Raw genomic sequence first — 22,010 nt, forward strand, 5'->3', positions numbered from 1 at the left:
CTATTAGGAACAAAGCAAACTTTGTAAATAACAAACAGCAATTCTTCTCCTTGAATTTCTTTGACTAGGAGTCCTTAATTAATGTACACCGTTCCAGTCTCAATTTCAGCTGTGGGTGATCTTTCTGCAGTTGCTGATGTGACTTTTAGCCCTCATCCAACTCAGTAACCATACGTGCTATCTCTAAACTATAGTCTGTAGGGAGAAAAGTTAAGGAAATCACAGGAACAAAGAAATGTGCAAAATGGCAGAGAGTAGCAAAGAGGGAACAAAATAGGAGCATAGCTGTAGAAGCCAAATGCAATAGTACAAAATTATTCCTGTCTTATAAAAAGCAGAAGAATTACCAAAAAATAATTGTGATCTCTTCAGGTTGAAAAGAGAGTTTGCATTTATATAGCATTTTTCACAACTTCAGAACTTGCCGATGTGCTCCACAGCCAATGAATTACATTTGAAGTGCAATCACTGTTTTGTAGGTAAAAGTAGTATCTTATTTGCACATAGCAAGGTCCCACAAACAGCAAACGAGACAGTGATAAGTTAATCTATCTTTTAGTGGTTTAGCCAAGGGGCAGATGTTGGCCAGGACATCAGAAAAATTCTCCTGCTCTTTAAATTGTGCCATAGAATCTTTTATATCCACTTGAATAGACAGCAGAGACTTGGTTTAACATCTCATTAGAAAAGGGGTTGAAACCAAGGATGAAATAAAAAGTTAATACTAAATGATTATTTCCTGGAAGTATTCATTAGTAGATGAACATCACCCATCACCGGAGGTTTGACAACTAAACTTAAGTGACTATCACTTGCATGAACATCCTGGACAGATTTAAAAAGGGCATTTTACTAATAAAACCAAAAGGAATGAAGGATAAATGCCCAACGGTACTAAGTGAGACTAGGGATGAAATCTGCAAAGTGCTGAGGGAGTCAATGAATAGCAGGGAGGCCCCATTGGATTGGAAACAAGTAAATTTGGTACCTATTTTCAAGTAAGCATCAACACAAACCTGGGTAACTTCAGGCCCAGTAGTCTCATACCAGTAACTAATAAAATAATGGAATCAAATTAGGGACACAGTGGAGGAGTACTTAAGAGGCAGATCCAACCTCCTTAACTTTTTTTTGATAGCCAGAGCTTTGGCACACAAGGGCAGGATGATGGACAAAAGAAACAATTTTTTTTTTTTTTTAAGTTTAGTATCTGAATGTTATCTGTACACGAGGCAGGAATTTGCTTTTTTTTTGAAGAAATGACATTACGCGCGGACATTAGAAAGGCCATAATATAGTCTGCCTAGGCTTCCAGAAATCCTTTGGTAGAGTTCTACATGAAATTCAGTTACACAAGTTTAAAATATGGGAATACCAAGGAAAACTTGGAGGTGGAAGAGGAACTGGCTAGGAGAGAAGATGCTGTGGGTATTAATCAGGGAAATGAGGTCAGACTGGAAAGAGAGTGAAGTGCCCCAGGGATAAGTGCAGGGACCCAAGGTTTCTGATCTATATAAATGGCCTAGATTCAAATTCTCAATGGCAGTTGGTCAAATTTGCAAATGATTCTAAACCTTGGGGTGGGGGGTTGAAAACAGTAGAATTAGATGAAGCCAAGGAATTACAGAAGCAATGAGGCAATGTTTGCAAGTAGGCAGAACAGTGGCAAATGAAATTCAGCACAGATAACTGCGAGGTCTTGCATATATTGCAAGAAAAAAAATGGGCAAAAAAAGTTTAATTAGGAGAGACAGTAAATGTGATCTGGGAGTGAGAATACACAGAGCATGCCCAGGCATCATACAGCAGTTATTAATAAAGCAAAAAGAATGCTGAGCTACATTGCCAAATTAGGAGAGTTAAGTCTGAGGCCATCATGGTGAACTTGTGTAGTGTACAGGCCCAGCTATATCTTGAATACTGCATTCAGTTCTGGTTACCAAGAGCATAAAGAAAATATCCTAAGCTCAGTCCTGGGTGAGCCACAATTTCCTCCATCTAAACATTGGGAAAATTGAAGCAACTAACTTCAGCCCTCGCCACAAACTTCATACCCTTTCCTGGCCACTGTCGTCAACTGAACTAGATTTACAACCTCAGCATCTTACTTAACCCCAGCTGAGTTTGCCACCCAATAGAGTACCTATTACCACCTCCATAACATCGCCTGTCTCCATCCCTACCTCAGCCCATTCACTGCTGAAACCTTCCTCCGTGTTTTTGTCATCTGCAGCACACACGGTTATTCCAATGCTCTCCTGACCAGCCTCCCATCCTCCACCCTCCAAATTTAGGTTCATCCAAAACTAATCATATTCTATCCTGCATCAGGTGGGGAGAAAACAACCATTCAAAATCTAGAAGTACCAAGGCAGGTGTTGTGAAGATCTTTCTGAACAAAATGGTCCTGTCCATCCAGTCAATGATTAACAGTGAGCTTGAAAAACAGAACTATAACACACAAGCATAGAACGATGGACAAAAGAACTTGTTTTTTGAAAAGCTTAGTATCTGAACGCTCTCTGTACATATGAGGCAGGAACATTTACTATTCCGGTATCCCAACTCTAAAAACAGATTTAACTCTCAATTTGATTACCTTGGGAATATAATGAAACATGAAGGAACGTTATTCTTTGCTGAAAATCATTAACTTCCTCTCCTACAATAGTTTCCTATCGGCCTTCCTGCAGAAGCTACCTGTGGAGGGATGAAAAAAGTATGATCTGGCTTCCCAATGTATCCAGTGTACTCCCATTACCAGAATAAGTTTACATTCAGAACTTCCTAAAAGGACATTTCTTAGACTACCATACAGCTGACACCAGCTGATAAACAGAATAACTGTTAGTTATCGGAGCCATAACAATACAGACAACACCTCAAAAACTAGCCTTCACGCTGTACATCTTGCACGCCCTTCAAATCAGATTTTTTTTTAAAAAGGAAATATTTCAAATGTCCCTTAAGCTTATTGTTACATATATTACATTAAAAGTTGCTTCCTTGGCCTTGCTATCAAAGGTTTCCCAAGTGCTAACTTCCTCCACCCCCATTATTGGTCAGGTGGACAGGCTAAATTCACAGCAAGGTCTCCCCCAATTCTCCTCCGGAGCTGGCTCCGACATAGTGCACAAAAACCAGGTCACAGCAACACTCCACCACAATGGAAGGGTAATCATGTGGCTTCCTACCACAGCTTCCTCTTAGTATTACAGCTGAAGTCTACCACTCAGTAGCATGGAGAGGATGGGGAAAAATAAAGTTACTTTCAATCTCTACTGTGGGACATATTAGTATTCGAAGGAGCAAACTCAAGGTCCCAATTAAAATTAATATTGAAGGGGGTTCCACCTAACCCGTCATCAAGTCAGCTGATGAGTGACCCTATTGTACCAGGTCCTTTCCAGAATGCCTAAATGACATGTAAAAATGGACTTCTGGAGCAACATTTCCCCATCTTTTAAAAAAATGCACAAGAGAATCCATATATCACAGTAATGGCTAGTCGAACACTAAATGCCAAATTAAGTCATACAACTCCTTTAAATTGATCCAGCTTTCTCCATTTTCAGAAATATGATAACTTGTACCCAACAATCCTGCAAATGACATCAGGTCACTCAGAAATCTTACTGCAATTATAATACTAGATCTTCCATGACAATGCTCACTGCTAGTTTCAAATTTAGATCAGTGTTCATTGCTTACTGTAGTCTTCTAGCATTCTGAACACCAACTCAGTCATCACTTTGGTATAGCAAATTTACTGAAGTAATGGATCATGAGAGATCAAGCAGCCCGCTGGATTGGCACCCCATCCACCACCTGAAACATTCACTCCCTCCACCACCGGCGCACCATGGCTGCAGCTACAAGATGTACTGCAGCAACTCACCATGGCTTCTTCGACAGCACCTCCCAAACCATGACCTCTACCACCTAGAAGGACAAGGGCAGCAGATGCATGGGAACAACACCACCTGCATGTTCCCCACCATCCTGACTTGGAAATATATCGCCGTTCCTTCATCGTCGCTGGGTCAAAATCCTGGAATTCCCTACCTAACAGCACTGTAGGAGTACCTTCACCACACGGACTGCAGCGGTTCAAGAAGGCAGCTCACCACCACCTTCAAGGGCAATAAATGCTGGCCTTGCCAGCGATGCCCACATCCCATGAATGAAAAACAGTAAAATTACTATAATATAAAATTACTATATTACTGATACCAAGACACAAATTTGTTATACGTATCCACCACTTTACAAAACTTTCTTCTTCCCAATACCTCCTATTCTCAGTTGTTTATATATGACTTTTTGCTCTATTTCCTAGAGGATTTACCATGCATGCTTAAGATGCAACTATTTGAATGCATTGCTCCCTCCACACCATCCCTAAAACTTCTCTTCCTATACCATTATTTCCCAGATTATAAAAGTTACGTTTTTCTCTTCTTCACATCCCACAGTGAATTTCAAACTGTGGCTGAAGCAGTGGATGGTGTAGCATTGCACCAGGAAGGCTTTTCCCATTGACACAGCTACAGTCTGTGCCTGACTGACTGCTTCAGCCACAATGTCTTCAGCTCAGCATCAGAGCATCTCATTAACATTCCCCTTCTCCCTAGTGCAAACATCAATATCCTGTAACAAAAAAAAAAAATCCTCATTTCAACATCACTGGTGCTTAGAAATTTTTATTTGACAGTAAAAAAAAATTGAGAAACAGAAATAATTTTTAATTTTTCCACACCCCCTATCCCAGAAAGAAAAGGGTCTGTGCAGGATTCATTAGATACATAGACTGACAATTAAAATGAACCACTGTACACACAAATGGCTGTATTTCAAGACAAGTAAAACTTCACTTCAGTTTCACACATTACACAAGCTTATTTTTTCACACTCACCAACTTCCTTCCAACTCCAAATTTCATGACACCAATCCACAAATTCATAGGCAATAATACAGTATTCAATACAGAATAATAAGGACAATAAAATTGCAAGTGTTATAAGGCAGCAATATACTCCCATGTTCATGAGATCATGATGCACCTGCGCAGATTCTTTTTTTAAAAACAGACATCCAGTCTCATGTATTTGAAGTTTGCCACCAACAGCAAGCTCCTAATGTAAATACAGTGCTGCTATTGAAGGAGCAAACATCAGTGCAGTGGTTTTCAAGCCCACCACCCGACATCAGTGCCTCTGAAGTAAACACCAAGTTGCAGACTACAGCCTAATGCTGGCGTGCTGAGTAGCTGAAATGCTTTGCAACTCATTTTAATAGAGCTAGCCCATATGGATTTTTACCATTGAGAAGTTAGCAGCACAAATGTAAATAGTTGCAAATAGCATGCATCATTGTTTTAAGGTCAATATGGCTGCTGTAAGATCTAACTACAACATAAACAGGGGAATTTCAACACTAGGACTGGGAGCAGCCAATGGAGTATCACTTCAAAAACAGTCTTGAATAAAAAGTGATCCATTAGACTTGAATGAACAGTTTTTTTTAATAGTGTTTGGAACACTAGTGAATCACCACACTTCATTTAATAACAATTGTAAACAATTTTACAACACCAAGTTAGTCCAGCAATTTTATTTTAAATTCACAAGCTTTCGGAGGCTACCTCCTTCCTCAGGTCCACATCGTTCACCTGAGGAAGGAGGTAGCCTCCGAAAGCTTGTGAATTTAAAATAAAATTGCTGGACCATAACTTGGTGTTGTAAAATTGTTTACAATTGTCAACCCCAGTCCATCACCGGCATCTCCACATCATTTAATAACAGGCACACACCTATATGTATACAATTTCAAAAAAATTTTGAATTCAAAAAGGTTGGAATTTTATATATTCTGAATAATTTCTAATTTTATGCATTTTATTCAGTAAACAAGAGGGTGATTTTTAAATTAGATGGCAGAAGTAGATCAGGTGACTGTATGCAAGTTATCTTATTCAAGAATGCATGCAGGACCAACATTTGCATCCAAATTATGTCTTTACCTCCCTTCAAAAAAAAAAGCTTCCTTTCCTGAAGGCAGTAACACAAGCTGGGTAAAGCTCTATGGATGGTGTCAGACCTCCAGTACCTCACTAGGAGCTGTTCAGAACACAATGCCAGCAGGCTATTCATAAAAGGGGCCACTATGGGCAAGCCCAGCCCTGTCCACACCAGTATTCTTCACATATGCACAAGGCACAAAGATAAAAATCAGGAATAAAAAACAGAAAATGCTGGAATTAGTCAGACTGCATCTAGAAATCAAGAGCTGGAATCTAAGTTTCCCCTCCCCAAAATGCCACAGCAAATTATAGCATCCATGGCCAAAATTAATTAACTCAGCACAGACCAAAGTTCAAATCTGCAACTTTCCTAGTCTATTTAGTCACATCATGAGATGCATCCACCCAGTGAGGCATTAGCTTTGTATTTCCAAAAAATAAAAATCACTAAATAATGATAGTCTAAAAGTAAGCTCAGAAAAGCAATTCATCATTTAAACATTTTTTTTAAAAAAGCTAGAAGGTCATGCAGTACTTGATGTAAAATTAATCTCAAAATGTTTTTAGTTCAGATACATTGCTCCAACATGTAGCTCTACAATAGCCTTCTCTCCCTCCAATAATGTGTTTTATTTTGTTGTTTGGACATACTGCCCCTTCCATTTATTGATCATCCAAATGGTAGCACCATCACTAAGCACAATAATATATTGGGGCTAATAGAAAGAAAAATCAGCAGTATTGTGCAATGCAGACTGCTCCCACTACCACCACCAGATCAATTACTACTAATACTGCATCATGAGTTATACAGCTCAAAATACTCTCCCTAGTTATAATCCAATGCAAAGTTCTACAGTTAGTACTGCAGGGTGCTTTTCACAGTTAAAGTAGACATATGAAAACATCATACACCCACCATTACACTACTGAACTCCTAGTTGCAACACTGTGGTAGCATTAGATTTCTCCCATCAGTTGTCTAACCAAAGGAGACCTTTTTTGCAATTACGACTTGGACTTTATTCATTCTATTCAAACCATAAAATCCTCCCCAATCACTGCCACTTAGAAAATTTGAATTACCTCCCCCAACCCCCCAAAAAAACTGATGAGCACAAACATGCTCCCAGCTGACTGAGCAGCAAATTCTAACAATGGATTCCCTGTTTCTTCAGCCACTTGTTTGCATTCAGTCTTTAGAAAGAATTAATGTCCCGCTTTAGAAAAGATACTTTTTTTAAGCTGATTAATTATCCAAAAGTTTGCATGTTTAGCATAAAGTTCCTATCAGCAAAGATGGAATTTAAGAAAAACACTTCAGAAAGTTCCACAGAATAAACTCAAACAAGCAGATTTACTAGGCAAATATATATATTTTAAATTCTTTCAAGCAAATGTTCAATAGCAAGGCAGTAACTATTAAGATAGGTGTCCTTCAAAGACAAGCAGACAATCACCCCAGTTAACATACTGAGGTCATCATACTTTTAATTTGAAAAACTTCAATAAATCTAAAGAAGTAATTGAAAAACAGTCTTGGAGAATAAATCTAATACCCATTTATAGTGACAGAATGAGGACTGATTCATTCACAAATCTGACCTCTCTTTTACCACCATTAATTGCCTGAACTAGTGGCAAATTAGCACCCCATAAAATGAGCCCACCGCAGAGGTAGGGTTTTGTGCCAGTGCTGAATGGGCAGCCTGCCCATATAAACTGGCTATAATCCTTGCAGCCCAAACTGAATGCATTTCTCAAACTATGATCTCTTTCCCTGCCCACACAATACTACCACTGTGCAGGTCTTAAAAAGATAAAACTTAAGGATGACTATTGTGGAAAATCCTACTCATTTAGCCTCTTGAATTGAGTGTGAGTTTTCTACCAACAGAAAAGGGCCAACTGCCTTGGCAATTACCCCCCTCAAATTAATACAAAATAGAATGTTGGCATAGAGGGCCACTAAAAAGCAAATAAAAAAGGTTTCACCCCAGCAAGAGTTATAAACAGATTTAAAGCAAAGGCAATGCAAAATTACCTCTTGGAGATTGCTTTGTTTTACAATGATTCAGGCCCACATCAGCAGTGGAGGTATGTTGCAGGCATAACAAATCTCCATGCAGTACTTGCACCAAAGGTGTAGTGGAACAGACTAAGGAACATCTATTTAGGCAGATTAGAACAAACTTCGCTCAACTGACCAAGTTATATCTTAACTTAGAATGCTGGATACTGACACTGTCCCCAAAAGTATTCCATTCGCCAGTACAAAGTACCCTTCCCCTTGACAGCATAAAGACAGGCACTTTGAAAATATACTGCAGTATGTATTTACACTGTTTTCCACTAATGTACCTTAAACAATTCTAGTTCCATACGTAGACGATTGTTGTCTGACAATAGGTCTCGATTTCTATTTTCAGCATGCTCAAGCTGAGTCTCCAGTTCTGCTTCTAGTTCTCGACTTCCTTCCTGAAACTCAATTAGCTCTTCCCGAGTGTCCTGTGCACTAATGAATAAAGTTGAAAAATAATTAGAAAAATACTACGGACTTTAGCTTAACTTTTTTATTTTTGAGTACTGCTGTCCATTCAAAATCCCTCAGTTGCAGAGACAGCACTTCAACCATTTGTACAGTAAGTTGAAAGTGCCAGTTAGTTGTGGGAAACAAATGGTGAAGGACATTACTTTTGTGTTAATCTGTGGTCCAGGTCATATATAGGCCTCAAATGCTATTTATTTAGTCATCAACTTATTGCTTTACATAATCAAAATTTTCCATTTGCACTTCTGAACTGAGCCACATCCCGTACTAACAAAGTTCCCACAGTATATCCTTGCTATGTACTTACCGTTGTTGGTATTTTAATGCAAGCTCTTTCCAATAAGCAATTTCTTCTTCAACTGAATTGAAAGCCATTCTTTCCAAGTCATCCATTGCGACAATTCCGAATTTGATATCTAAATTTAAAAGAGAATTGAGTGTCCATATAGACTATTAGAACTCAGTAAAAGTATTTTCCTGCAAAACACAACTCCAGTCATTCAAAAAGCCAATATATTTTCTAGTTCCCTCCTCAGTCTAGCAAGGATCTACTCCTTCCCACTATCATGTGATGCACAACTATTATTATAATGGTTATTATAATGATGATATTAAACACAAAGGAACGAACACCTCCAACAGATGTTGTAGCATTGTTTTCCTTTTATACTTGAAGGTCTAAGATTGTGAGCACAACTGCAGTATTAATAATTTGATCACTAGCAAGTTCTATCCAAGACTTAGCTCTCTCACATTCATAACAAGTGTTAAAGACAATGCATTTAAGGGTTCGGGTGATATCTTAAGCCACAAGAGCATAGCTGATGCAATGTATAAAGTAATCTTTACATTAGTGCATTAGAAATGTTTTTCTTTAGAAAAAGACACTTATTTTGAAAGAATTTAAAAGTAGAAAATCTCCTAGTTATTCTGCCAGGACTGTCACTTGCAATTTGAGCAAGCTGAGGACACTTCATTTCTAAGACAGTGTGTGATACAATGAGAAATATTTAAGATGCAATGGCACATAAATCACTGTACCTGAAACTGGAAGTGCAAAGGCAGCAGACAGGTTGAATTGAAGGTGTGCTAACCTGATCACTTTAAATAGCATGCAATTTCATGTTAAATTGTAGAACATCACTTGAAAAGTAATGAATTTGGGGGGAGGGGAAATGGAGACAACAGGTAGAATTTTTGTTACGTTATATTTAAATTTATTTTGCTAGCGTACAGTTTTATAAAAAATGTTTCAACCTAACGTAGCTAGGGACAAGCATCGTCCTCCTCCTGTTATTCTGCACCTCAGAAATAAACCAATTGCACTTAAACATTGCCTATTTGTATATGCTACTGCTCTTGGTATGATTGTATTAAACCAACTGTTTCAGCTTTCTCTATTGCACTTGTGACATTAGTGTATTACACAACCTGTGTTCTTCCCTTAATAGCTTTCCAAAGTAGAAAAATGTTTTTCCTGTTCCCAAGTAGAATTCATCTTTTATAATGTGGCTCTCTACTATTTACGTTTTTTTTTGCCTTCCTGTTCCAACTCTTATTGAGGATTGTATAGAACCTTGGTTAGACCACACTTGGGAGTACTGTGAACAGTTCTGGTCTCCACGTTGTTAAAAAGAATAGAGGCATTGGAGAAGGTGCAAAAAAGATTTACTAGGATGATACCAGAACTGAGAGGTTATACCTATCAGGAAATATTGAATAGAAACATAGAAAATAGGAGCAAGAGTAGGCCATTCGGCCCTTCGGACCTGCTCCGCCATTCAATATGATCATGGCTGATCGTCTAACTCAGTACCCTGTTCCCGCTTTTTCCCCCCATATCCCTTTAGCATTAAGAAATATATCTATCTCCTTCTTGAATATATCTAATGACTTGGCCTCCACTGCCTTCTGTGGTAGAGAATTCCACAGGTTCACCACCCTCTGAGTGAAGAAATTTTCCCTCATCTCGGTTCTAAAAGGCATACCCCGTATCCTGAGACTGTGACCCCTGGTTCTGGACTCCCCAGCCATCGGGAACATCCTCCCTGCATCTAGTCTGTCTATTCCTGTTAGAATTTTATATGTTTTGATGAGATCACCTCTCCTTCTTCTAAACTCTAGTGAATATAGGCCTAGTCGACCCAATCTTTCCTCATACGTCAGTCCTGCCATCCCAGGAATCAGTCTGGTAAACCTTCATTGCACTCCCTCCATGCAAGGACATCCTTCCTCAGGATAAGGAGACCAAAACTACACACAATACTCCAGATGTGGTCTCACCAAGGCCCTGTACAACTGCAGTAAGACATTCCTGTTCCTGTATTCAAATCCTCTTGCAATGAACACCAACATTCCATTCACCTTCCTAACTGCTTGCTACACCTGAATGCTCGCTTTCAGTGACTGATGTACAAGGACACCCAGAATTGAGGAAGTTGACTTACTGATGACTAAACTGTTGAGTCAACAGCTAACAAAACTTGAGGCCTGTTCAACACAAGGCTGGAATAGGAATGAGATCAAAATGAAAAAATAAAATCAATTTTAAAACAATGCTGTAATGATGGAGAATCTGTAACAACCTTTTCCCAAAAAAGTTGAGATGCTGATGGGACTTTCAAATATGAAGATTACCCTAAGTTTTGAAAAATTAAGGATGTCAAAACAAGCAGCATTTATATAGCACCTTTAATGTAGAAAACATTCATGGTTCTTTGGTGGGGGGGGGTTTAAAAAGAGGAAAAAATATGGGAAGATGAAAGAAAATATGGAGAAAGGAACACGAGTTGTGGTGCAATAGTTCGGATAGATGACTGAAAGCCTGGTCAAAAGTACGGCTTAGGCAGCTGAAGGCTCTTAGAAGGGAGAGGGAAGAAAATGTATAAAACGACAAAGAACGTGGGAGAGGAAACAAGACTGGAGGAGGACCAATGGGTAAAGGAGCAGATACAAGACGGGAAGAGGGAGAGAAAAAAGATCAGCAAAAATGATGGGCAAGCAGTACAAAATATGAGCAGCTGAGTTTTGTACAAGTTGGAGTTTATGAAAATTGAAAGATAGAGGCCAGCGAGGAGGATGTTGGAGAAACCAATCTAGGTGCGACAACAGCATCGATAAGGATTTCATTGGTGGTACTTGATGTTGTGGAGGTGCAAATAAGCAATCTTAATTAATGGAATGTGGGAGTAGAAGCCCAGCTCTGAGCCGAGCAGGATGCCATGGTTTGGGGTCAGCATGAACAAGTGGATAGGGAGGGTGATACAGTTAATGGAGGTCAAAAACCTCAGTCTTCCCAATATTTAGCTGAAAGAAATGTTGGCTCATCTATCACATGCAGTCAGGCGGAGTTGGTTAGGAGATAGAGCTGGGTGTAATCAGCATATGCATGGAAGCCGAATGCCCCTTGGTGACATCATCCGAGGACACAATGGCCCTGATATTGGCGGGGAGGCGGGAAGGCAGCTGGGGGGCAGGGGGCGATTGGGTAACCCATCCAATAAAACCTGTCTGTTTCCCATGCGATCGTGGGTCAATTGGAGCCACTTATCGTGGCTTCCGGGTTTGCTGTCCGATAGCTGCATAGCAGGTGGACTGCGTACTCGCATCACAGCCTGTCAGCTGGAGGAGCTCTATTTAAAGGGGCAGCCCTCCAATGGCTACTCCTGGAGCAAACACCTACACACCACAATGGAGCAGCACAGGGGAAAGGCTGCTCCTAGATTTAGCGATGCCTCACTCCAGGTGCTACTGTACTTTCTCCTCTTATAGAAGAGAGCCCAGAGTGCATGGGAGAGGACCGGAGGGAGGCCACAACAGATAGTCGTCCTCAGAGATGGAGCAGGAGGCGCTGGAGCTGAGCCGCACCCTCGAGTGCCTGTCCGTCGGGGACACCGAGATTGGCACCCGACAAACAACTGGTGACAGAACTTTAACATTCAGCACACACATGAATTGATGTTAACATGCCCCGCCATCTTCAGCGCCTCAGTACGCTCATCGCAACATGACACATCTGTGGTGATGCTTAACATTGCCTTCTGTTCTCTTAAGGGCAGAGGGCGATTCCTCAGAGGGTACATAGTCACATCTGAGCGAGCCATCCACCAGCGCAGATACTCACACCTCGATGGGTCCTAGTCTGCAGTTAGTTTCGGTCGCACATGGTGAGTTACCACACACGTGAACACGAGCAGACACTGGTGGCAGGGGCTGCTGTGGAGAGTCCGCATCGGTGAGATCACTCCTCTCCAGGCTCTGCTCAGCTGGACACAAATGCTGAACCCTGGGGGCCATCCTTTAAAAAGAATGATCGAGGGGCAGCAGCACGTTTGCGAGGTGCTGGAACAGGAGCCACACGCACTCTCCACAATAGCGCAGAGGATGGAGGAGTCCAACTCCTGCACGAGTGGAACGGCAGCACAGGTACGGGAGGGAATCTCAGATAGTGTCACGTGTAAGTGCAGGAATGTCTGCGATGGAGGGAAGGCTAGCCTCCATTGAGCTTCAAGCACGGCTCACAAGTGAGTCCATTCAGGGCTTGACAATGGCTGTTCGGACTCTGAACAACATTCTGCCGTCTTAAACAGGCGGGCAGATACACTAGCACTGGCCTTACAAGGTTTCACACATGTCCTCCAAACTGTTGTCCAGCAGAGTGGTATGGGCCTGGCCCAGGCCCAGGGGAGGGTTGATGGCGAAAGGGGACAGGGAAGTGGGGACGCCACTCAAAGCGGCGTCTCGCCTTTTGCCTACCTGCCTGCCCCCCCCCCCACCAAACCAGTACCCGCAATGCTGCCTCCTCTCCAGGTGGCCGAGTCTGCCCCCGCACAGGTGCAGGTGCAGCAGTCTTTGGAGGGGCCCTCAGGGGCACCAAAACCCAGAGAGCGTAGGCCCAAAGCATCTAAAATCGGTCAGGGCATGAACAGTAGCAACCTGCCACTACCTCTGCTGCAGCCACAGGAGATGCACCACGTAGAAGTAGTCGGAAGCGACAGGTGAAGGTTTTGTAAGCACAAAGGGGATGCACAAAGGTGTTTGACAGTTGCTCATGTTTTTTTTAAATTTATATTTGGTTTTTGTTAAACTCACATTATATATTATTGTCACCACTACTGCCACGTCTTGGCCATGCTTGACTGCCTTCTGTAATAAGGCCCTTTCATGAGGTTCTCCATTAAAGCTGACACTTGATGCCACCCATTGGGTCACTCTACAATGGGTGTATGTGTAGTTGGAGGACTGTTGTGCGGGGGGGGGCGCTGCTCTATCCAGGTGGTGAGAACTGGATTCTTCGCACTGTCTGTGGTTAGGAGAACTTATCAGTGACTCCCTGGCCTCACAAGCAGCCAGGTGAGCCACTGTTCTGCCCATGGGTTGCTCCTGCTCCTCCTCCTCCTCAATGTGGGTGGAAGATGTGAATGGGGCCTCTTCAAGCAGCACCCCTCTCGTGCCATGTTGTGCAGGTCACAACACACAACTATAATGCGTCCCATTCTTTCTGGTGCGTATTGAAGCGCTCCCCCAAAACGATCAAGGCACCTGAAGCACATCTTGAGCAGCCGTATAGCATGCTCAATTGTCGACCTGGTAGTGATGTGGCTATCATTATATCGACGAGTTTCCTCAGAGGTGTCATGAGCCATGTGTGCAGGGGGAATCCCTTGTCCCCGAGGAGCCAGCCCTTACGGGTGTTCGGTGCGTGGAAAAGGGGCGGGATGTTGGATTCCCGGAGGATGAAGGAATCGTGGCAGCTGCCAGGGTATCTGGCGCACACGTGAAGGAATCTCTTGCGGTGATCACAAACGAGCTGAGTGTTGATGGAGTGAAACCTCTTCCTGTTGATGAACAGTCCTGGCTCACGTGGAGGTGCTCTGATTGCAATATGGGTGCAATCAATTGCAACCTGCACCCGTGGGAAGCCAGCCGCAGCATGGAATCCCACTGTCCTCTCCGTCTGGCTGAGGTCGTCCATGGGGAAGTTGACGTAGTGCGAGGCCCTGCAAAACAAGCAGTCGGTGACCTGCCTTATGCACTTGCGTGCAGACGACAGAGACCCCGGCGATGTCCCCGGTGTCACCCTGGAATACTCCGGAGATGAAGAAGTTGAAGGCAGTGGTGACTTTGACAGCGACAGTAAGGAGATGCTGCTCTGCCCAGCCAAGAGCAGCTTGACGTGAAGGAGGCTGCAGATGTCTGCGACTACCTGGTGACTGACTCAGCCTCCGTATGCACTGCTCCTCAGAGGACCAGGAAGCTGAGCCTTGCTCTGCAGACCCTGTTGCGAAGGTAGTGCCTCCTGTGACGTTGCTCTTTGTTGTTGCTGTCTTTGCTCTTGTGCAGGTGCCTGTGGCACAGGACTGTGTTGTGGAGCTCCACATGGCGGAGGTGGACGCCGTGCCTGGTGGCGTTGCTTGTCCTTGGATGTAGTGGTGAATACAGCCATAGCACCCCCCCCCCCCCCCATCCTGATGTCGAGAGTTTGAGAGGGTCCGCAAAGTAGTTAAATATGTTTGAACCGCAAAGTAAGAATTTTGAGTGAAAACACAAAGATCTTGCAGCCAAAACTTGTCTGAAGTGACAGAGTGCCGTGCTACAATAAATGTCGTTTTCGCCGCCTGTCAAATAAGTATTTGCATCTTATGGCTGCTGGCTGAAACACGTCTGTTGCAATAGGGAGTGTTCCCCACAACATGGGAAACACTGAGGGTGCTTCAAAATCGCACCCCTGCCAAAATGTCGAGTCAATCAAGTAGTTCAACTATCTGACAAACAATGCAAATTATCATCCCGCTTGTTTTAATTACCAGTGGGACTTCCGCATTCAGGAGACACACACGCACCTGGATGTGTCACTGGGGAACCCGGCGGGTTGGAGCTGGGCTCAGAACCCGCTCGGGATTTCAGCGATTTTCAGAGCCTCCTCGCCCGAAAATTGAGCCTATTGTATAGATAATGAATGGGGGGGGGAGGAAGAGCAAGGAAAGTTCCTTGTGGTACACTAGAGGAGAATGTGGGTCAGGACGAGAAATCATTGCTAGAGATGCACTGGCTGCAGAGGAGTGTAACCACGGAAGAGCAATCCCACGAAGCTTGACAGCAGAGGAAAAGCAATGGACAAGAATGGCATTATTAACTGTATTGAATGCTACGGAGAGATCAACAACGACTTCACTCAATGCGTCAGTCACAGAGGGCAGCATTCATTAAGATGGGGATAGTAACAGCAGAGGTGGGAGGCATTGAGCAGTTTGATGGGAATGAGGATGTTGAAGGCTGAGGTAAAGGAGCAGTTGAATGTGTCAATCATGGGTAGAGTGCCATAGAAGAGGCAGTTGAGAGTTGAATGAATGTAAGGGAGTTGGGGAAAATAATTTTTGCCAGGAGTGGATTATGAGGTTGTTGGGATTAGGGTGAAGGTAGGGTAATGCGTATGGTAAGGGAGACCAGGAAATGGTCAGAGACAGCCTTGTCTGTGATCAAGACCTCAGAGGTAAAGAGGGCATGAGAGATGGCGAGTTCAAGGGGGTAACTGTGCGTGATGGACCTAATGTGAAGGGAGAGATTAAATGAGGTGGGTAGAGAAGACAGAGTGAGTAGGGGAATTTTAAGTGTAGGATTTAATCACCATGTATGAATCATCATTCAGTGCAGAAGCTAAGGGAGAAGATTGGAGTGAAGTCAACATGGCATTTGGGAGGGTGGTACACAAATTAGGAATTGAATGAGCTTAGTGGGCAAACAAAATAAGCAGAGTACTGCACCTTTTATTGAGCCAACACAATCTCAATCACTTTGGTGCCTTGATCTGAGTGGCATACACAGCAAAATCTCATTTGCCTCTCTGCCACTTTTATTTACAATTAAACACTATAAAATGTTCCAAGTAAGCTCCGAACAAGAAACAATTGCAATAAAATATCTCTTCCAAATGGGGGGAAAAAAAGGTTGGGAATAGGAGGGGAGGGGATCATCAGAGATTTTTTCATATATGTACTTACCCCTAGTAAAAGCTTACATTCAAACATACAAATTGTTGCTGCTGCTTTGTCCCAGGATCTGGGTAAAACTAGACCTATGATTGGGATGTACACTGTGCCACTTTCCACTTCTTCCTCCCATCCACCCACCAACCCCCATACCATTTTTATTTCCATACTGAAACCTGGAGAGAAGGGATTCAAAGGATCTTGAATTAACTCCCCTGCTAATCCAACTACAGAAGGAACAGGAAGAGAATCCACTTGCCAAATAGTCATGGATAAGTGGCTTTCCAGCCTTGGCAAGCCAAAAAACTTGTCAGCTTGCAAGTATTAGTATGTTTATCCTTCTATCTGCAATCTTTTCTTATCCTTTGTGGGCTGCTAGGGGTGTACGTACTCAAATCTTTGAAGGTGGCAGGACAAGTTGAGAAGGCTGTTAAAAAAGCATATTGGATCCTTGGCTTTATAAACAGGGGCATAGAGTATAAAAGCAAGGAAGTTATGCTAAATCTTTACAAATCACTGGTTAGGTCCCAGCTGGAGTATTGAGTCCAATTCTGGGCACCACACTTTAGGAAGGATGTCAAGGCCTTGGAGAGGGTGCAGATGAGATTTACTAGAATGGTACCAGGGATGCAGGACTTCAGTTAAATGGAGAGACTAGAAAAGCTGGGGTTGTTCTCCTTAGAACAGAGAAGGTTAAGGGGAGATTTAATAGAAGTGTTCAAAACCATGAATGGTTTTGATAGAGTAAATAAGGAGAAACTGTTTCCAATGGCAAAAGGGTCAGTAACTAGAGGTCACATATTTAAGGTAATTGGTAAAGGAACCAGAGGCCAGATGACGAGAATTTTTTTTTTTTTAAAAAGAGTTGTGATGATCTGGAATGCACAGCCTGAAAGGGTGGTGGAAGTATATTCAATAACTACTTTCAAAGGGAATTGGATAAATACTTGAAGGGGAAAAAGCTGCAGGGCTATGGGGAAAGAATGGGGGAATGTGACTAATTAGATAGCTCTTTCAAAGAGCCAGCACGGGTACGATGGGTCGAACGGCCTCCTTCTGTGCTGTATCATTCTATAATTTTATTATTTTAAACTGAAGTCTTCCAGTAATTTCTCATCACTGGATTAAAAGGTACTATGCATTTTGCCTAGTCTGATTTGAGGGTCAATACAAGTGCTTTCACTTATTACACATAAACAAGCTACTTAAGGGCAAGAAATTAGTGCTTCCAAGTTGGAGTTGCTGGTAAACAACCCTCCAAATTAGTCATGTGAAACTGCATTGCCACGATAAATCAGTAATATAATGTGGCCTTTCAAAGCTAATATTCAACGCTTTATATTTTAAGGATTTTCCAAGTGGCCCACATAATATTGATAAATTCCATTTCAACGGGCACCGCAACATATTTGCTGAGGCGATTTAAAGATTGTTCAAACGAGTTGCATTCAAAGCCACAGGTTTCTGACTATTACACATTGTAAAAGATTGTCGGTTCAAAGTCACTTGAGATTCTTATCCATTTCCCGGAAGGGAGTTCAAAACTGAGACATAAACATCAGAACTCTTATTATTCATCCTCATATTTCTACGTATAAAATTATAAACATCTCTACCAAAAAAAACCCATTAACAATTCAATATAAAAGTTGGACGGGCTCAATATTAGAACTGACACGTGGCAAATCCTGGGACTTGGTTTCAGGGAGTTCACCCCATCAACAGGGAAACTCGGGATTCACTTGGCCGGAAACCGCCCCTGCACAAAGATTCACAGTTACAATCCAGCCGGAGCTCGGCATCGACGGGCCGGTCTCTCAGCTCAACCCGCCCCCCTAACAGCCTCGTACCTCACTCACAGACACGGGCCGGGCCGGGCCGAGCCGGGGGGGAACCGGCAGGCGGAAGACACAAATATCTCACAGCCGCCTGAAACTCTCCAACCGTCCGCGGCCCCAGGAAGTTCGCACAGCCGCTGCCTCAATCAGAGGGGCGCGGCCGGCCGGCCGGCCGGCTCCTCTCCTCCGGGCCGGCTCCGGGCAGATACCACGCCAAGCCGGGGCTGTGTGGGGTGGGGTGGGGTGGGGAGGGAGAGCGGTGCCGTTCCTTACCTCCTCCTCTCTCCGTCCGCCGGCCTCTGTCTGTCTGTCTGTCCGTCCGTCCCTCTCCCGGCTCCTCTCTGTTTCTTGCTCTGTGTGTGTCTGTCTCTCTGTGTGTTTGTCTCTGTCTTCGTTTGTGTGTGTCTGTCTGTCTGTCTGTCCGTTTCTCTGTCTCTCTCACCCACTGTCTGTCCTTGTCTCTCTCTCTGTCTGTCTCTCTCACCCACTGTCTGTCTGTGTTTCTCTCTCTCTGTCTGTGTTTCTCTCTCTCTGCCCGTTTCTCTCTCTCCCTCCCTCTGTCCGTCTCTGTGTTTCTCTCCCTCTCCCTCTGTCTCTCCCTCCCTCTCTCTGCCCGTTTCTCTCTCTCCCTCCCTCTGTCCGTCTCTGTGTTTCTCTCCCTCTCCCTCTGTCTCTCCCTCCCTCTCTCTGCCCGTTTCTCTGTCTCTCTCTCTCTCTCTCTCTCTCCCCCGCCGGCTGCTCCCAGCTCTTTAAATCCAAACCATCACAACCCTGCTGCTCTCCGCCGCAATTGGTCGACAGTACTGAGCGGGCTCATCTAATACGCTATAAAGCAGCCAATCACGCGGTGCAATGACGTCACTCATTGTCTCAGTTCGCACGGTCTGAGCGGCGCCGCCTCACGGTCGCCGCCTTTGTAATGGTAGTTGGTGGGTAGTTGGTCTGTAAGTGCTCTTGACCTATTCTCTTTATTTCAATTAGCTAAGCCTTCTACCAGTCTTATACATTTTCTGGTGAAACATTAACCTGTTTTTCCCTCTTTCAGAGGCTGTGCATTTCTAACGTTTTGTCTACTTTTTTTCCAAAAATCTGCTGTTTTTCTTTTTCTCACCAGTCACAGTGCGTCACATCTACAAGCATTTCAATGCAGTTCAGTCAATGCCACTCTCTCACAGGGTCTTCGCCAGTTTCCATGCAACAGAGTCAATGTCACCCACAGTATGTCAATGAGTTTCCGTGCAATGTAGATTATGCTACTCACATTATTTCCACACAGTGCAATCAGTGCCACTCAATCATTGCATGTCAGTTTGTTTCCATGCAATACTGTCAGTCTCACTTGACCAAAGCATGTCGATGCATTTCCACGCACTGCGGTCAATGCCACTTAAGGTTTTTGAATGCATTTTCTACAGTGTAGTCAATGCCATTCAACGTGCCTCAATTGATTTCTATGCTGTGCAGTCAATGCCATTTAGTCAAGACATCTTCCTGTGAGTTACAAGCTAGATATGGATGAGGAAGGCCATTCAGTTCATTTTAGCTCATCCATCCAGAAAGCCCCTGCAATCGTACTAACATAGCATCCAACTGTTAAATCATTCCACAATCATACTTTATGTAGAAATTAGTCTTAAATTTGTTTTTCACTACTTTGAACCTGTGCCCTCCTGTCATGATTTAATTTGAAGTAAACTTTAAATTTGCCGTTCAGTTCATCTCCGTGTCCTTGAACACCCAGGGTGTTATATTGCGAGTCAGTTCATCTCCATTTGAGCCATTGTGCCACTCACTAAGTCAATAGTACTCCTCAAGGTGCACACATTGTAAGTTAATAAGAAAATCCTAATCGTCCCCATAATGATTTGTAACGCCTGTTATCTGCTTAGAGGCAATCCTGTTTCTGAATATATCATGTTCACCTGTCGAGTTAATGCTGAAGTTGATACCACTTGTTGCATCCACTTCAGCATTATTGTTTTGTATGTGTGTAAATAAAATGTGAAATATTAAGTTATATTTTTAAAAAGCCAGGCTGAGAAACTATGGTAATGGCTCATGATAGTAATGTACTCAAAACAGACCAACATAACAGATGCTGACTGAACAAAAATTAAAAATTGCATGTGGTTCAACTGAAATACCCAGAAGTTGTCAGGCACTGCCAGTCACATTAACTCGACAGGTGAACATAATATACTCAAACAGGATTGCCTCTGAGCAGATAACAGGTGCTACAAATCATTATGGGGAAAATTAGGATTTTCTTTTTACTTGCTTTTTTTTATTACTTTGACAATTTCCACTGGTTTTTACTGTTGCTGTGGTATATGTGTGAGAAGGCTGACTCTCAGACCTGTGAATTGGCAGCTGTGCTATTACTGATCACAGGTATTTCATTGATTATAAGATAGATGTAATACTCCATTACTAAATAATTTCTACTGTGGCTACATGCATGGAATAACTTATGCTTAGGACATAAGTGAATCACATAAACCACCAATATAGTTTTAAAAATGCAATTGTAGGGTCCATAGGGGACCCCTATATAGATCAATTTTAATTCAATCGAATAAAAGTACACAATAACAACTTGCATTTATATAGTACCTTTAATGTAGCAGAACTTCACAAGGTGTTTCACAAAGACTTAATCAGACAAAAATAAATAATGAGCCAAAGAAGGAGATATTAGGAGGGGTGGCAAAAAGCTTGGTCAAAAAGGTGGGCTATAAGGAGGAAGGGGGTGGAGAGACGGAGGTTTAAGGAGGGAATTCCAGGGCAAAGGGCCTAGACATCTGATGCCACAACCACCAATGGTGGGGTAACGGTAGGGGGGATGCACAAGAGGCCAGAGTCGGAGGAACACAGAGTTGTAGGGCTGGAGCAGATTACAGAGCTAGGGAGGAGTGTTCAGTTCCATTCTCAATTCCTCAGATAATGAAATAGTCCATTCCAATATGCAGCAAGACCAAGACAACATCCAGCCTTGGGCTGATAAGTGGTAAATAGCATTTGCACCACACAACTGCCAGGCATTGACCATCTCCAACAAGAGAGCACCTAACCACCTCCCCTTGACATTCAATGGTATTAACATCACCAAATCCTCCACCATCAATATCCTGGGGGTCACCAGTGACCAGAAACTCAACTGGACCAGTCACATAAATGCCGTGGGAACTAGAGCAGGTCAGAGGCTGGTTATTCTGTGGCAAGTGGCTCACATCCAACATAGACCAGAGATTGTACCTGGAACCTTCTCAGTGTGTATGGTTCAGCTATTAACTGCAGAAATTTGAACAGCCAAAGAGGGAGTCTATAACAAATCTTGCTCCCCTTCAGGTTAGGGTAATTTATAGATATTTAATAATTTGTATATATCGTATTTCAGGTCACATTGGAACGCGTTGGGAGTAATTTTCAACTTTGCCACCTGGGTGGTAATGTGGTGCAGCAGATCACCTGCCCGTTCTCGAACTTGTCTGATTATGGGATGAATATATAAAGGACAGGCAATCTGCTCAACCACATTACAGCCCAGATGGCAAAGTTGAAAATTACCCCCTTTATCTATAAAAGATATTTCCATTTTTCCTTGATTTTT

General features: G+C 42.9%; 1 protein-coding gene across 1 annotated transcript in view; it reads right to left on the minus strand.

The window, feature by feature from the left end:
• Positions 1–18,757, minus strand: part of nde1 (nudE neurodevelopment protein 1) — a 43,867-nt gene extending 25,110 nt beyond the window's left edge. The window contains exons 1-3 of the mRNA XM_068003227.1: positions 18,674–18,757; positions 8,882–8,990; positions 8,385–8,538 (exon numbers count right to left, since the gene is read on the minus strand). Of these exons, the coding sequence (XP_067859328.1) occupies positions 8,385–8,538; positions 8,882–8,967 (240 nt within the window). The 5' untranslated portion in view covers positions 8,968–8,990; positions 18,674–18,757. The remainder of the gene's footprint in view (positions 1–8,384; positions 8,539–8,881; positions 8,991–18,673) is intronic.
• Positions 18,758–22,010: the final 3,253 nt, after the last annotated feature.

Source organism: Heptranchias perlo, chromosome 22 (assembly GCF_035084215.1).
Source record: "Heptranchias perlo isolate sHepPer1 chromosome 22, sHepPer1.hap1, whole genome shotgun sequence".
NCBI lineage: Eukaryota > Metazoa > Chordata > Chondrichthyes > Hexanchiformes > Hexanchidae > Heptranchias > Heptranchias perlo.